Consider the following 17,639-nt stretch of genomic DNA (forward strand, 5'->3'; position numbering starts at 1 on the left):
ACATTTATGGGTCACGCGTAAAATCGTTATTGGAAGCTACACTTTTGAATCAGTAGAATTAGTAATCAAAATAAAAAATTAAATTTAACAATAGGCTATTTACAAGAAATGTAAAAGTAATACAAAAAGTAATACAGGATTATATAACTAATAATTTTCATATTTTCGTTTCTCTCAAATCAAAATGCAATAATCTGTAAGAATAAGTATATAAACACGGTTGAAGCAAGAACATTAATTTTTGACCTATTTTTCAATTGATAAAAATTGGTTCCTAACATCAATGTATTCGATAGACTTTGCTCGAGCTTTGTCAAACAAAATCGAACTGATAATATTTTGTTTATATTGTCTATTCACTACTGCTCAGTGTAAGTTCAAGATACCGACAGCACCATACAGTAATACAGTAATAAAACAAATCACAAAGATGCTGTTTGTTTCTCTCCTGCTTGTTTCTTTAGCGTCAGTAAACTGCCTAATCTTTCCAGAAATTCAGAACGATTTTGAAGGCAAGAATTGGGCTCTCATCGTAGCAGGATCGAACGGATGGGACAACTATCGGCATCAGGTACTGTACTTCCGTGTAACATTGTTGAGTGAGTTAGGTAGTTAATACATTTTAATTGCATAGAAATGCATTAAAAGCAAATGTCCGATATTAGCAAGTACGATGACGTACCTTTGATAAAAACTAAACATCTTTAGATTGATGGATAGATATCTATGTTGTTTTTTATTTTAATGTTATTATGTTTTCCTTTGTAATGTCTTATAATATGAAAAAAAATCTTTAGATTGTTTATTATATTTTACCTATCATATTTTTTGCGCGCAAGCAGACATATTATCTTTGCCATGAAACATTATATAATTCATAACAATAAAAACACACAAAAATATAGGAAACACAAAAAGGAACTACATACTTATAGCTAACATCCATTTTGTTCCCCTTTACCGAGTAGCAAAAAAATATAAAATATAGTATCTCAATTTAATAGATTGAAATATCAAACCATAACCATAAGTAGGTAGAGTATATAAAGGTAAACATAAATATAACATATTATGCTAGTACCTATAACTTCATTGTTCAGGAAATGGATCGCTTGTGTACTGATCAAGCAGAGAATTTTGTTTGCTTATTTCTGACCTTTTATACTCGTCAGGTACTTTGATATACAAAGTCAGGATCACTCTTATAAGTTATGTCCACGAGTGTATACCACGTGACATAATGGTTTCCACATACGTTAGTTCATAGTTGTTTCATTTGTTTACTCTTGACCTTTATATACTCATGACTTTGATGTAAATCCGGGATTACACCAGTTACGTAAAGCATATAATATGTAATGTAATGCGACATTTATATAGCGCTATTTCATGAAGATCAGAGCGCTGTGGACTTAGATGTTACACCTTTCCAACAACATTCTTCTCCCTTAAGGGTCACATCGTGTCATCGGCAGCTAACTACGGCGCCATTACGTCTGTCCACGACAGTGTGTGTGTTAACTAGTACACTGGGGTAACCCCCTACTCGTCTCGAAAGATGTACTAGGTTCTTTAATACATGTACATCCACAAGCTTTTGTGGACAGAAATAATTGCTAATTGGTCTTTTCAAACCATGTGACATTCAGTTTCATTCATTAATTCAATCAGGATGCAATAAAGACCATTTTTCTGTTTATTATTATACAATTATGATTTATTATTTTGGGAAAACTCCTAAACGTTTACAATTTTGCAGAAAACTATGTCGCTGGGAAAATTAGTGTAGAATTACCATTTGGAATTAGTATTACAATGAATCTTAAGGAAACATTGTGTATAGGCCTACATTTAATACAATTTGTATTTTCATGTTTTTAGGCCGACGTCTGCCATGCCTACCAGATACTACATCGTAATGGCATCCCTGATGAACAAATTGTTGTGATGATGTATGATGATATAGCAAATAATAAACAGTAAGTTTACACTATTTTGTTACGTTAGGCCTATTTTACTTATTTTTTTTATATTGGTAATCATAATGTATTTTTTGTTTTTGGGCTTTTTTAGAAATAAAAGACCGGGCGTGATTATCAACCATCCAGCTGGTGATGACGTTTACAAAGGTGTTCCTAAAGATTACAATGGCTTGGTACAATTTAGTTATTTTCCATAATTGATTTATTGAAGATTTTTTTTTATAATTATCATTTATATAATGATTGCGATCATGCAATTGTATTTTTAAAAATGAAATTTTTAAATTTTGTTTACAGAATAAGCTACAATATCCTTAAATATCCATTTACACAAGGCAACATTAAAAAATGTGATAACATAATATGAATCAAACAGTTAATGCGTTGTATCTGGAGAAATCAAATAAGCTCAGGGAGCAGGTTCCACCAGGAAAAAAGTATAATCAATGGATCAATGTTCATGGACAGAGACAAAGAGGGATAAATAAACAGATAATAAATAGCAAAAAGTTCAAAGTAATAAGCGGCTCCAATATGTTGATGAGGGATTAGACTTTTTTTATTTGGTCTTACTTACAAGTTATAGTTTTAAGGAAGGATATTTCCTTGTCTTTAAAATAAGATAAAAGCAAACGATAAGGTACATTACACAACAGAAATGTAAAGCTCTGTCTACACTCTCAAACTTGATGTGAAAAAAATGTGCCCATATATGGACATGATAATGTCATCACTACCATATTTAAGCATATCACTGCCGTTTTTGGGCACATCACACTTTTGTCAAACTATAGTTTAATAGTGTAGACAGAGCTTAACAAACTGTTGAGTTACAGGTTTGCTTCTTTTTCAGCACGTGAATCCAAGAAATTTTCTGAAAATTCTTCAAGGGGAAAAATCAGCAATGGCAGGGAAAGGGAGTGGCAAAGTTATAGAAAGGTGAACACAATGTTTACATAAAAATTATTGTTCAAAGGTTTGCATGGCGAAGAAATAAATATGTTGATATAAAGTTTGTGGTACACATAGGCTAGGCCTAGTTCTGAAAAGAAATGTTAAATTTCTCGATACTTTGTTCAGGAGTGAGAACGTGAAAGCGAGTAAGCACTGGTAAATCGTACACCTTTCGAGTTAATTAAAATCATTGTTGTATTTATGCGAGTTTGATAAATTGTTTTTATTCTCTTTAGTGGGCCCAACGATAACGTGTTTGTGTATTTTGCAGACCATGGCGGACGTGGATTCGTTTCCTTTCCATATGGAGAGGTGAGTATTCATATCCTATTTTATTGTCAGACGAAAAAAATAACAAAATTGTAGGGAGTTAGTGGGATGGGGAGAACATTTGTTTCCCAGATTTGTATCTTGTCCGGCTATATCTTTCTCAATTTGACCAACGTCAGCCATAGTGCAGCACCTATCATAAACAACGGGGCTGAGATGATGGGCCAGTACGGGGTAACCCTCCTCTTCCGAAAGATACACTGGGTTCTTTAAGGTACACACGAGCCGTGTTTACACTGGACCTCCTAAGTCCTTATCCGAAAAGAAATTGTTCTTAGATTAAATGAATTGATTTATCAAACCAATTATTACAGTTTTAATTTTAAATATTGGTTTTTTTTTGTGTTTTCCTTTTTAGCTACATGCACGTGACCTAATCAAAGCATTGAATGCTATGTACGAGGCGAAGAAGTATGCAAAGGTACAGTGTATACCATTTACATGTTCAGTAACGTATAGCAACAACCATCAAGACACCGACACAACTATGGCAAAAAATAATTTAAACGGAAATGTTCTATATTAGAGCTACCTTTCAAACATTATTGCTCCGTTTCAAGGAACGGAAGACGACGCCGTGTTATTGATTAATCATATTTTATTCAATTGAACGGCGCCGTCTTCCGTTCCGTGAAACTTGACAAGTATGAATGTAACTTAGTGGTAGTGCTATTACTTTTAAATAAAATTTCTAATTCTGAAAAGAAAAGATCATACATGTTCCTGTAACGCATGTTACAACATCTTATGCAATTTGGGAAAATAAATTTAAATCTTTACAGAGTTCAACAATAATACTATAATAAACCCGGCCACTTGTAATTGCTCCTCCTTCAGCTGGTATTTTATATGGAAGCGTGCGAGTCTGGTTCAATGTTCAAAGACCTTTCATCTACAATCAACATCTATGCCACTTCTGCTGCCAATGGCAAAGAGCCTTCATATGCTTGTTACCACGACTTTACCCTGAACACGTACCTGGGTGATGTGTACAGCGTCAAATGGATGGAAGACTCTGATAAGGTTAGCAAATAAATGAATAATAGCCTCCTTTTCATATTAAAAACTTCGGAAAAACTCCAATCATGCAATACCGTAATTTCTTTCGCTCTAAAAACACTGCGGGTGTGTGCAAACATTTTGCTAGGCAATGCGAAAGATGAGTAAGCATGGTACAATGGTTAGAGCAGCATTGTACTCGCAATCTCAGGTTGTGGGATTCTGGTCCGGTCACCGCAGTGTTGTTGAGTCCTCCAAAACTCGCCTGTAAGAAAGGAATTCAGTGAAGTCTGGAAATACTACCGCTAAATTAAATGGAGATGGGCAACATGCTCACAAACAAGCTTCGGTTTTAATTAATAAATTAATAAAAAAACAATGTTTAACTGTTTTAATTATTGCTGTTATCTTTTTTTGTAGGAGATTCTTAGCCAAGAATCTTTACAAAAACAGTTTGAGATTGTGCGAACAGAGACGAACCTTAGCCACGTACAAGAGTTTGGTGATATGAACATGAGCAGCTGTAAAGTTGGAGATTTCCAAGGAGACGAGGCTATGCCACTAGATCCGTTACCTTTTGCTCCTGTAAGTGAAACTAACCACTCTTCTAAAGTTTTAAAGTTTCCTCAAAATGCTCGTAGCTATCATTGTTAGGCCTACTAGTCTCAAATTATTATCATAACACACCCGTAACTGAATAGGACACACCCACTTATATCTAAGAAGATTATCATTAGATAATAATAGCAAGTTGTTAAAGTTGATGGATTCGTATTGATTATGTTGTGGGCCGGGCCCGTTCCTCTCTTATGTCCCTGTGATAATATTTTTTTAAGCAGAGCTCTGACAGTATACATTAATGTCAAAAGCATACAGTAGTGGCATTGGTTATTGTATGCTACATATTAATACTATTTCTTGTAAAGAATATTATTTTGCCATGAATGTTCAATTTTTCTCTTTCAGCTGAATGCCATACCGTCTCCTGAAGTACCTATGGCAATCCTCTATCACAAGTTGGAAAAAGCAAGCTCTCTGGAGGAAATGCAGAAAATCAGGCACAAGATTGAAGACATGGAACGGGTACGTCATCATACACCAATAGGACAGGAAATAGCCAGGATCAGATTCAACATCAGGCATCATAAAGGCCACTGGTACTTCTTCTCCCGCCCGTATAAACTCAAAGAATTATAACCACAATTAAACCTCAAAGTTGAACTTGTTATTATTGGGTCTAATGCATGATGTACTATTACATAGTATTTCAATTAAATTGCAGCGTATACTACAACCATACGCAAAATACTGTATACATAGATAGATCCAAAGAGGCCCAACCATTAACTACTTTGTTTGCAATAATGTTAAACATTTCGAATTTACAATTTCCAGGTGCTGTCTCAGACGTGCTGTCTCAGACATCCCTCCCCCTCCCCCTCCCACAACAAACTATATTTGTCATCATACATTGTTTTTCTCTTGTGTAGTTAAACAGTAATATCCACAAAACGATTGAGACGATTGTAAGTCAGTCTGTTAAGAGTGAGGAGGATGCAGATAGAATTATGAAAGCGGACACTAAAGATATAACTGATTGGAACTGTTACAAGCAGGCTACTTCCAAATTCTCTAAACAGTGTTATACACTGGGACAGGTAATAATTGATTTCCTTTCCTTTGTTTTTTTTTTCACAATGAGTTTCTATTCTTTCCTCTGCGCCATAATCTTTCTTTCTTTTTTCTCTGAAAACGTCTACCTCTCTAGCTCAACTGATAAAAGTATTTTATCGGTATTTATACTGTTGGCAAATCTTGTAGCCATTAATGCATGTGTCTTATTATTTAGCATGATTATGCTTTGACCCTGATGGGCGTGTTGGTTAATTTGTGCGAAGAGCCAATCGAAACCAAAATGTAAGTACATTGTTCTATAATAGGCCTACAGCCAGTGGCGTAACGGGCTATGAGCGCTCACTGGCTAAACCCACGGGCCCCGGAACTTATGGGAAGTTTCCACAGGAAAAAACAGGCATTAAAATACGTCGGAAAGGGCGCAAGGGCCACTTAGGTTTCCTAAACCAGGGGCATCAGGCCTCTGCGTTACGCCATTGTCTACAACCTAGAGATTTCTTTCTTTGAAAGACTTTAAACTCAGTAATAGTAAACAAGGCATACAGTTATTTTTGGTTTTAAAAAAGGCGAGGAAACAAAGTACAGTAAAATGCACTCTACGTTTAGAGTAAACTTCCTTCTACCGATATTTCTATTTACTGTTGTATTTCTGCAAATGTAAATAAACAGTTACTTTTAGCATGCATATTTGAATATTTTAATACCGTATCTGTAATTATAGTTCGTCTTGTTTATTTTCAGCATTCTACAGACAATTGACAACGTTTGTAAACTTGATACAAACAAAGTTTAAATTGGACAATATACTGTAAATGTTTTCCGGGAAAGAAATCACGATGACTATTATAAAAACAGGATTTTTTACACATGATTAAAACGTTATTTACTAAAGAAATTATACTACGATACTTATATTATTGGATTTAATTAATTTGGTTTTTTCTTACTGAAACAGTTTCATTGAAACATTTTAAATTTTCAAAATATACATTTGGGCATTATTAGTGTTTTAAATCAGCCAAATAATTTTTAATTTTAATTAGCAGCTGCTTATGATATTATAAATTCTTTGTGAAAGTCGTGATTTATAATTATTTTGTAAAAATTATTTTTTCCGACAAACTGAGTCATGGTGTGCAAATAAAATGATTATAATATTAATTATAATTAAATAATATATATCATTATTAAAATTATTTTAATATATGTAAATGTGATACAGTGACAATGTATAGATTTTACTGTTAATTTTATATGGATTATAAATCAATAAAATAATCTCATCCATTACATAGCCTCCGTTTTATGTTGTGTACCGATACAGCTGTTTTGTTTCTACTGTAATGTTTGGTTCTCACTAGAGACGCAACACAAGGACGTAACGAAACGTAAGTGAGTTGACCAATAAAGCTTGGTTCCCACTACGACGCAACGCAAGGACGTAAACGTAACGCAAGCGTGGTAACCAATGACAATCGACAGTTCGAATAATTCATCGCTTGTGATTGGTCAACTACCTTACGTTGCGTTACGTCTTTGTGTTGCGTCGCTAGTGGGAACCACGCTTTACAAGCGATTGATTATTTGAACTGTCGGTTGTCATTGTTCCACACGCTTGCGTTGCGTTTACGTCCTTGCGTTGCGTCCTAGTGCGAACCAAGCTTTAGTGAATTTGAAAGTGAAACCACTTTCATCATATAGCCATGACAAACAATAACTAGCAATCAGAGCGCCAGGGGTAAAGAGAAAACGGATCTAGAAAATAAAAGTGTGCGACAACCCTGGGATCGTGTAAGCTCATTTTCCGAGAGATATCAGCTTCATTGATCGATATATGCTCATATTTACATAATGATAATTTTAGGTCTTTTTTCTTCCTAATTTCTCAGTCTGCATAATTGCGAGTATGATGGCAAGTGGCCGCACGTGCCGTATCAAAGATAGTGTACACTATCTTTGGTAATAATATTTGTTTTTTGTAGTGAGCCCTCTGTACTTTAAAAACTTTCCGCGAGGATAAAAGCATTTTTTTTTCATATTGAATATGAATAGCGCCGCCGTTATTAAATTCCGCATATCCGGGTCACGTGTAAATCATTGTTTACAAACAAATCGAGTCGCTGCTGATAATATTAATAATATATTGTTGGTGCATGATCTTGACCTGACCACACACTGACCACTCGCTCCACTGCTCTGAAAGTGTGTAAATTATTATATTGTAATAAAACAAATCACTCAAACAAAGATGCTGTTTGTTTCTCTCCTGCTTGTTTCTTTAGCGTCAGTAAACTGCCGAATATTTCCAGAAATCCAGGACGATTTTGAAGGCAAGAATTGGGCTCTCATCGTAGCAGGATCGAACGGATGGGACAACTATCGGCATCAGGTACGATGAACCTTGTAACCGAATTAGCCGGCCTCAGGCACAATTAGCCTAATTATAGTTCAAGGCTAGATACAGTAGAAATACTAATGGTCAGTTTTAAATGTTAATTAACGTGACCCATGCTTTGTGGTGGAACAATTCGTTTATAATTTGTGTCAATGTCATTTTAAATTCGAAATGGATACAAATTATATTTTCATGATCCATCCTCCCCATCACAAAGACTTTTTTTAATGTTTGCTATTTTTTTTTGTCAGAATCAGTAAGATCAAAATGCAGTTGTCGCAAGCATTCAGATGCATGTAAAAGTTGACTGGACTCTTAAAATTCTTATTTTGGTTACAAAATACAATATATAGGCCTAGGCCTATATAAATTTGCAATGCAATGACTCGATCCTAATTTTTACGTCACAGACATTACGCTTGAGTTTATGTTTTTGTAAACATTTTTATATTACTGGTTTTTTTTAAACATTTATTTTAAACTGTTTTGAGATTCATTTTACATACTGTACCAAACACGAGCATAAGTCATTAAAAAAAAAATATATTACCAACAAAACGATGTGTTTTTTTTCAGCGGACCTTCTCCAAAATTAATAATGGCCCTGTTAATGTTATAGTATTTAGATTGTATTGTATAAAAACACATCAGATTTTAGCATTGAGGCCAAAAATATATTAGCAAGTATACTTAAAGTATACCTTGGTAAAATCATGGATCTTAAGCTCTGTCTACACTATCAAACCAGTTTGACAAAAAAAAGTGTGATGTACCCAAATATGGTAGTGGTGTACCCAAATATGGTAGTGGTATGACATCATCATTATTTGAGTTTCCACACATAAACAAATAATTAACCAGGTTTTTTATTTTTCTTTGTCTTGTCTTTGTCATATCTTTTATTTTATGTGGAACAATAAAATGAATGAATATATGGGCACATCACATTTTTTTGTCACATAAACTTTTATAGTATAGATAGAGCCTAAATAACATATAAGCTCCATGGTATTAAAATCATCAATTTTGCTCAGTCATCGCCATTAATTGTCACTAATAGAAATCACATGTATTTGACTCGATTAGATTGTTAAGTATCCTATTATATCTTGTGTAAATAGATAGTTAAGCATTATAAAACCATAAAGTATGTACATAAGGTAACATAAGATAACCGAATGCATTTTTTATCAGTTTATTAAACTATACTAACTGGCATTTTATAGTACCAGGAATGAGTAATAGTGTACTTTCATTGTTATTATGAAATGAATCGCTACATTTGTTCAGTTCAAGCAGCAAATATGTTTGCTTATTTCTGACCTTATACTCGTGACTTTGGTATACAAAGGCAGGCTCAAACAATAAGTATACCACATGACATATGGTATCCACATTTCACCATTTTGTTTATTTTGGTGCTTTTCTGACTTTTTAAGTTTTCCGACTTCAAATTTTGTGTGCAGTTGAGTCCGGGATTACCTTAAGTAAAGACATACATCTGATTTCCACATACAAAATAAATTAGTTTTTGTGTATAGAAATAAAACCATGTCACAAGATCCTAAATATTGGTCTTTATTTAAAACCATGTGACATTCAGTTAGTTTTATGATGCAATTAAGACCTATGATGACTCATACATTTATCTTTTCAGTAGTTATTTTTAGTTTTGGATAAATTTTGCAGACAAATTTAGGTTTAGTACGGCCTTGTTTCCTGGTATTTTTATTCTAAGTCTGGCATTTTTTATTTCAGGTGTACGTTTTGGCAACCTAAATTATAACTGTATTATTATATATGATTAAATATTCAATAAAAAGTCTGTCACTATCCACAATAATCAATGAATGAATTATAAGTTTTATTTTTATTTATTAAATCGTGTTTTTATTTTCTAAATAGGCCGACGTTTGCCATGCCTACCAGATACTGCATCGTAACGGAATCCCTGATGAACAAATTGTTGTGATGATGTATGATGATATAGCAAATAATGAAGAGTAGGTTTACAGTCTTTTGTTTAGCCACGCTAAAGCAGATTATTATAAGTTATTCATTTACGTTAATTTTAAATTTTATTACCATTTTAAAATATTGTAATGTATAATCGTGTATTGTTTTTTTTTAAAGAAATAAAAGGCCGGGCGTGATCATCAATCATCCAGCTGGTGATGACGTTTACCATGGTGTTCCTAAAGATTACAATGGAGAGGTATAATTACATTTCCATAATTTACTTAAGCTCTGTCTACACTACCAAATATGATTTATTAAATATAATTATTACCGTATATCCTCTGGTATAATCTAGGAGGGTGGGATTATACCAGAGGATATACGGTATTGTGAAGTTTTTTTTTTAATGTAAGCACTGCACCCTCTATATTTATTTTATATTTTTTTCAATTTGTTTTGGCAAAAATTCATAATGATGTCATGACAAAAAATCAAATAAAGTTATCTGTTTTTTATTTACTGATGTGCGTGGGCAACATAAGTTATAGAAGGTTGTTTCCTTGTCTTTAAAATAAAAATAATTCCTAAACCAGAAGGAAATAACTGCCACTAGAAATTGAAAGTCTCATAATTTTTGAAGTTATACAGTAGTATAAAATCTATTGTGTGTTCCAGCAAGTAAACAAAGACCTATGATATAGATCAGTAAAGTTCACATGACTGAACACACAAGTGTCTACTAAAAGACAATTCTTTGATATTGTTTGAAGATTACTGTTGGATATTGCTTTGTGTCTGAACAAGATATCTTTATAAAAAAGATTACGTTTTAAACCATCCTGCATAAAAAATAAAGCCTTTCATATTCATTTGTTTTCCAGAAAACATAATTAACACCAAAAGTATACATGATGGATAACAATACAAAAACCCAGGACACCATTCTGGCAGATAGTCAAAAAGCAATAAAAATATTGCTGTAAACAGACTATCCTATAGTGCTGGTTGACAAAAAAATAATTATAAGCTTTCGATTTGAAAGAAAATGTGTGAAAATCAGGGTGAGAGAAGGGGCTCTTCAGCTTTAATCAGGTGTCACCTGTCACCACCTAAATTTGCTTTACCACAGGTCCCACCATGGGGGCCTGTGGCTCAAATAGTTAGTGTCTCTCCCACCCGCCACCCCCAATTTCAAAATTCTGAATCCACGCTAGCCCTGTACCAATTTTTCATACATGCCAACACTCCCATTTTGGCCATATTTTAAACTCATCTCCACTTGTGACGTCACACACCCCTCGATAATATATAGAGGGCGCTGTTGACCGAAAAAAGGAGCACCTCCTGTTTTTGCTTCTCCTGCTTCAGATGTTGCATGTATGGTTTCTTTATAGTGTACTTTTCGTGCAATGTACACAGCTTTACATTACATCCAAAGGATGAGGCAATGAATGCATCTTGTTTTAAAGATACAAAGCAATAATTATATGCCAACTTATCAGGTCTTGATTATATAAAAACTTTCTGTAGTGTTTAAATAGTAATATACATTTGTGGTTTCTTTTTTTTTGTTTAGGACGTGACTCCAAAAAATTTTCTGAATATTCTTCAAGGGAAAAAATCAGCAATGGCTGGTATAGGGAGTGGCAAAGTTATAGAAAGGTGAACACAATTTTTAAATTGAGATTGTTGTGAAGAACAAAGGGAATTAAAACAATTTAGGAAGCATTTGATTTTTCAGAATAAAGCAGGAAACATAAACTCCTCAGGCATTAATCTCTGTCTGCACTATCAAAATTTATATGACAAAAACATGTGATGTGCCCAAATATGGAAGTGATATGCACAAATATGGTAGTGATATGACATCATGTCCATATATGGGCACATCACATGTTTTAGTATCCTCTAAAAATTACATCAGTAAAAGGTAGTAAATGCAAAAAGTTAGTAATTATGATTGTTGCAGAATAATTGTGCTACTGTATTATTATTTTAAAATGGTTTTGGAAAAAAAAGTCAAAAGAAATTAATTATGATGATATATTAAAATTAATTGACATATACGTTTATCTTTTTAAATTCAATTCAATTCAATAACATTTATTCAATAATGGTAAGACAAATAATACAAGAATAATAAACAAAAGAAACAGTAATACAATACAAAAACAAGAAAAGGTAAATACGAGAAAGGAATGCCATCATTGGGGTCATGATTAGAAGTAAAAAACTTGTCTCACCATGACATTATATAATTGAAATGAATGTTGGATATTAAATAACCTTGGTCAACGCACAAAAAAATTAACATTTTGGTCTATTGGTTGGGCTCAATGCGGACATGCATAATAATTGAGGAATTATATATTACAATAATTTAATAACAAGTGCATTTTCTTTTTGTAGTTTTTTGTGGTAAATATATTAACATAACGAAACTTCAGTTTATGCGAAAAACTATTGAAATGAATGTTGGATAAATGACCTTTGGCCAACGCACAAGAAAATTAACATTTTGGTCTATTGGTTAGGCTCAAGTGCATTTTCTTTTTGTGGTTTTTTTTGTAATCACACTACCATTCCTAAACTTCAGTTTATGCGAAAAACTACTGAACATTGTGCAAGAATTCCCACATAATGTAAATTAATCAGGCACGTTTCAGTTTCAAATTAATTTAAATTAATGTTTTTATTTATGTGAGTTTTTATTATTCTGTTTAGTGGACCCAATGATAATGTGTTTGTGTATTTTACGGACCATGGCGCACCTGGCCTCATTGCCTTTCCATCTGAAGAGGTGAGTCATGACAAGTAAAATAAATTATACGTTATATAATAGTTTATGTATAAAAGTAGACACTATTTTTCTGGGGGCGGAGAGGAGGATGGTGTAATACAGTAGAACCCCTTCTTTGTTGAGACACCCCTATTAAAGGGGCACTTTCCTGAATGAAGGGCAATACATGTTTTAACACTATGGGCACATCTATTCTGGGAACATCTCTTTTAGTATTAAGGGGACACCATGGTACCCAACAAAGTATACCCTTAATAGGGGTTCATACAATAATAAAATCAGATTTGATGGTAAAACCAAAAGTCACATTTATAGAAGGGCATGCAGGGTATCCATATATGTCTGTATAGAAAATGTTTTTTAAGCTTTGTCCACACTATCAAACTAGTGTGATGTGCCCAAATATGGTAGTGATATTTCAAATATGGTAGTGATATCATCATGTCCATATATGGGTACATCACATTTTTTTGTCACATAAAGTTTGATAGTGTAGACAAGGCTTTAGATATACTGCAATTGCAACTGCAAGGACAGTTAATATTGTTTTTTGTGTTTTTCTTTTTAGCTACATGCAAAAGACCTAATCACAGCATTGAATTCTATGTACAATGCGAAGCAGTATGCAAAGGTACAACAACATTATATTATTTTCAGTAACACAGAAGCTACCATTCAAAGACCCTCAGTACAACAAAACTTATTATTATTCAAATGGAAAATGATATATTATTATATAATTCTAAAAATGTTTTAAAAAAAACACGACTTGTTGGTATGAAGAATTATAAGAAATTAACAAAACAACATTTTTTCCTTAACGATTATACTATAATTATTATTTGTTGTTCCTTCAGCTGGTATTTTATCTGGAAGCGTGCGAATCTGGTTCAATGTTTAAAGACCTTTCATCTACAATCAACATCTATGCCACTTCTGCTGCCAACGGCAAGGAGTCTTCATATGCCTGTTACTTTGACAAAACCCTGGAGGTGTACTTGGGTGATCTGTACAGCGTCAAGTGGATGGAAGATTCAGATACGGTTAGCAAATGAATGAATAATAGCCTTTTCACATTAAAAACTGTGAATAAACTTTGGAGGTACACTCATGTACTCAGAGTCCAGTACCATTCACATTGCCTAGTAGAAACTCCAGAAATACCTCATTCAAATCAATGGAATACCAGAATTGTATTTGTTATTTAAATTAAATACAAATAAATAAATGTTTAGCTGAGAGAGTGAACATCTGACCATGTAACAACACCGGCGTTTAGAGTCAGTACCTTTCACATTGCATCCCTGGTATGTTCTTGGTGCAAGTTTGAATGTATTGAACTGTTTTTTAATTTACAGCAAACAAAACGCCAGTATTGGCTCCAGGGTTTTTCTGAAACTGAAAGGGGTATGCAAACAATGAATAGTTCACAGTTCAAGACATTATTAGAAAACATATGAATGAGTTAATGTTCTAAGTGTTCTAATTATTTATGCTGTTATCCTTTTTGTAGGAAAACCTTGGCAAAGAATCTTTACACAAACAGTATAAGATCGTGCGAACAGAAACGAACCTTAGCCATGTACAAGAGTTTGGTGATATGAGCATGAGCAAGTGTAAAGTTGGAGATTTCCAAGGAGACGAGGCTAAGCCACTAAATCCGTTACCTTTTGCTCCTGTAAGTGAAACTAACCACTCTTCTAAAGTTCTTCTTTAAAGACAATCTTGAATGTCATAGACTCCATTTATAACCCGTACAGCTACCAGTACGGTTGTTCAGATTTCAACCTGAATAATCTTCCAATCACAAATTAATTATGAAAATATCAAACATGAATATCATTCTATAGAATACCAATAATAGCAAATTTTATTTAGAGGGGATGGAATAGGTGTTCAACCAAACATGTCCCACAGGCCGGATCTTAACCACCTGACCTTGACATTCCACCTGCCCCACCCCACCCCCCTTTATTTTTTCAGCGTTGACCCCTGGAATTATTTATTATTAACAGCATAAACTAGTTGTGGTATGTGGTATAATACTGAATCTATAGTTAAAGATATAGAAAACTGAAAAAGCAATGAAGATTGTTTAATGGGGTTTTTTTTGTTCTCTTTCAGCTGAATGCCATACCATCTCCTGAAGTACCTATGGCAATCCTCTATCACAAGTTGGAAAAAGCAAGCTCTGTGGAGGAAATGCAGAAAATCAGGCACAAGATTGAAGACATGAAACGGGTACGAAAAAACAATATGACTACTGTAGGAGATTCAACGTCTGGCAAAAAGGCACTCATCCTCATGGCACCAGCCTGTGCCATCAAAATCTATAAACCCAAAGAGTTTAATACAGTATAATCACTGAATTGGTTATTACTATGAGCCTGTGTGCATGTAACCCCAACAGATCCTTGATTTGCCCACTGATAAAAGACACAGTATCTTAAAATGATGTTATAATATACTGTACTACAATACTGCACTGTACTAAAGGGTCTTTCACACCTGTTCCGGCACGGTTCCGGTCCGGTGAATCGAACATCAATGTTTCGTTTTCACGACGCTCGACGCAGCTATGTGCAAATCAATATGCGTGTAGCTGTGTAACAATGAGACATTGACGTTCGATTGGATTTTCCGCCGCCGCACCAGAACCGTGCCAGAAACAGGTGTGAAAGACCCTTTAAGCAGTTAAATTGTACTAACTGTCAACCAGGTCATGCTATACTTCTAGTACACTGCATTTACAATTACCTTTTCTCTTGCTACTGTAGCTATACAGCAATATCCATGAAACGATTGAGACAATTGTAAGTCAGTCTGTTAAGAGTGAGGAGGATGCAGACAGAATTATGAAAGCGGACACTAAAGATATAACTGATTGGAACTGTTACAAGCAGGCTACTACCAAATTCTCTAAACAGTGTTATACACTGGGACAGGTAATTGTTAATCAAGGACCTTAATTACTAATTCTTTCCTCTCCTTGTTTCTCCTACGTTATGTTTCCACTCTTTCTTTGATCTCTCATAATTTCTTCCATCCCTGAAAACATCTAGCTCAAATAAGTAAAGTAATTGATAAAATTGATATTATTTATCTGTATTAATATTATAGTAGTGTAATATACAGTACATTCAAAATATTAATTTAAATATATTACTAGTAAAAATCAAAATACCTATAAATTAATTTGTAGCGAGATGTTAAGCCTGTTTTCCAGTCGACATAATGCTTTTTTCAAATCGTTATATTTGAAAATAAATAATGATAATGATGCATTTATTTGTACCCCTTTTCTTATAAAAAAGACTGGAAAACAGGCCACTGATGACAATGATACTGTACATGTAGACCTGAAAAAAAACATAAATGTAAAATTTGTTTTATTCTTTAGCATGACTATGCCATGACACTGATGGGCGTGTTGGTTAATTTGTGTGAAGAGCCAATCGAAACCAGCATGTAAGTACTTTATACAACTGTTTTATACAACTGATTTTTTAAAATTCAAATTACCATTCACTATCTATTTATTATATAACACCTAAATAAATTCCTGTCATTTGATTGGACGATTGTGGGTCACATGGCGTGCAATTGTATGCACTATTTGATTCAAATGACAGGAATCTATTTAGATGTTATAAAAACAAATAATGAATGTTTTATATTCGTGTAATGGTACAAATAATGGCATTTGGTGAATGATGAAAGGTTATATATCAACACGGCTTCACCTCGTGCCATTATTTGCACCATTACACTCATAAACATTCATTATTTGTATAATATACTGTACATGTTTTAAAAATACTTTTTAAGAGATATTAAAAGTAGGGAGAAACCCACAAATAAAAAAAAAACAACAAAAAATCAACTATAATAACACTTTTAGTATAGATTTTTAAAATAATAAATACCGTACTGTATTAATATTATTATTGCTTTTCCTTGTTTTATTTCTAGTGTTCTACAGACAATTGACAACGTTTGTAAACTTGAGACAAACAAAGTTTAAACTGGACATTCAATGTTTTCTGGACAAGAAATTACGATGACTATTATAAACATAGCATTTTATATTGAAGGTTTTAAAGATATTTATACACAGACATTCATTTTAAAACTTTATTTTAATGAAATAATTCAACAGTACTTTTTTTGGTTTTGTTACTGAAAAAATTTTCATAAAACATTTTTTAATTATCAAAAACATACACTGGGGCAATTAGTACCTTAAATCAGCCAAATATTTGTAATTAAAACATATTTTAATGAAATTTAATACTTGCTGTATTATTAATTGTTTATAGAATTTTTATAAGTTTTTTGTTATGCCAAAATATGTGCTTCTAAAAATGGAAAGTAGTGATTTTTAATTATCAATCATTTTGAAAAAATAATTCAGTTTTTTCCAGACAAATAACCTGCAATCACAGTGTTAATAAGCATAAAATTAGTATATAATTATAATATTATAGCATCATTATTAAATTATTTTAATATATGTAAATGCGATAATGTAAATTTTACTCAGTGTTTATAAATTTTATAGCAATAAAATAATGTCATCTATTAA

The 17,639-nt window shown here is 33.1% G+C and overlaps 3 protein-coding genes across 3 annotated transcripts in view; all 3 read left to right on the forward strand.

Annotated features, from left to right (window-relative positions):
- LOC144852883 (speedy protein A-like) overlaps positions 1–17,639 on the forward strand; it is a 78,258-nt gene that overhangs the window by 24,333 nt on the left and 36,286 nt on the right. The window lies entirely within an intron of this gene.
- LOC144851478 (legumain-like) lies at positions 431–6,186 on the forward strand. Its single transcript, XM_078708971.1, has 11 exons — positions 431–571; positions 1,882–1,979; positions 2,074–2,155; positions 2,836–2,921; positions 3,173–3,248; positions 3,625–3,687; positions 4,104–4,289; positions 4,686–4,850; positions 5,232–5,348; positions 5,756–5,923; positions 6,115–6,186. The coding sequence occupies exons 1-11, from the start codon at positions 431–433 to the stop codon at positions 6,184–6,186; spliced, it is 1,254 nt and encodes a 417-aa protein (XP_078565097.1).
- LOC144851572 (legumain-like) lies at positions 8,031–17,193 on the forward strand. The gene is made up of 12 exons (XM_078709097.1): positions 8,031–8,289; positions 10,201–10,298; positions 10,429–10,510; positions 11,831–11,916; positions 12,979–13,054; positions 13,623–13,685; positions 13,912–14,097; positions 14,568–14,732; positions 15,179–15,295; positions 15,832–15,999; positions 16,455–16,522; positions 17,027–17,193. Exons 1-12 carry the CDS (start codon positions 8,149–8,151, stop codon positions 17,076–17,078), a joined length of 1,302 nt encoding a protein of 433 aa, XP_078565223.1. The 5' UTR covers positions 8,031–8,148; the 3' UTR covers positions 17,079–17,193.

This window comes from Antedon bifida, chromosome 9 (genome assembly GCF_963402885.1).
Source record: "Antedon bifida chromosome 9, ecAntBifi1.1, whole genome shotgun sequence".
In the NCBI taxonomy this organism is placed as follows: Eukaryota; Metazoa; Echinodermata; class Crinoidea; order Comatulida; family Antedonidae; genus Antedon; species Antedon bifida.

Coding starts and splice junctions, on each gene's coding strand:
- LOC144851572 (XM_078709097.1), top strand. CDS start 8,149: ATGCTGTTTGTTTCTCTCCTGCTTGTTTCTTTAGCGTCAGTAAACTGC. Junction 14,098..14,567: donor GGATGGAAGATTCAGATACG/GTTAGCAAATGA, acceptor TCCTTTTTGTAG/GAAAACCTTGGCAAAGAATC. Junction 14,733..15,178: donor ATCCGTTACCTTTTGCTCCT/GTAAGTGAAACT, acceptor GTTCTCTTTCAG/CTGAATGCCATACCATCTCC.
- LOC144851478 (XM_078708971.1), top strand. CDS start 431: ATGCTGTTTGTTTCTCTCCTGCTTGTTTCTTTAGCGTCAGTAAACTGC. Junction 572..1,881: donor GGGACAACTATCGGCATCAG/GTACTGTACTTC, acceptor TCATGTTTTTAG/GCCGACGTCTGCCATGCCTA. Junction 5,924..6,114: donor AGTGTTATACACTGGGACAG/GTAATAATTGAT, acceptor CTTATTATTTAG/CATGATTATGCTTTGACCCT.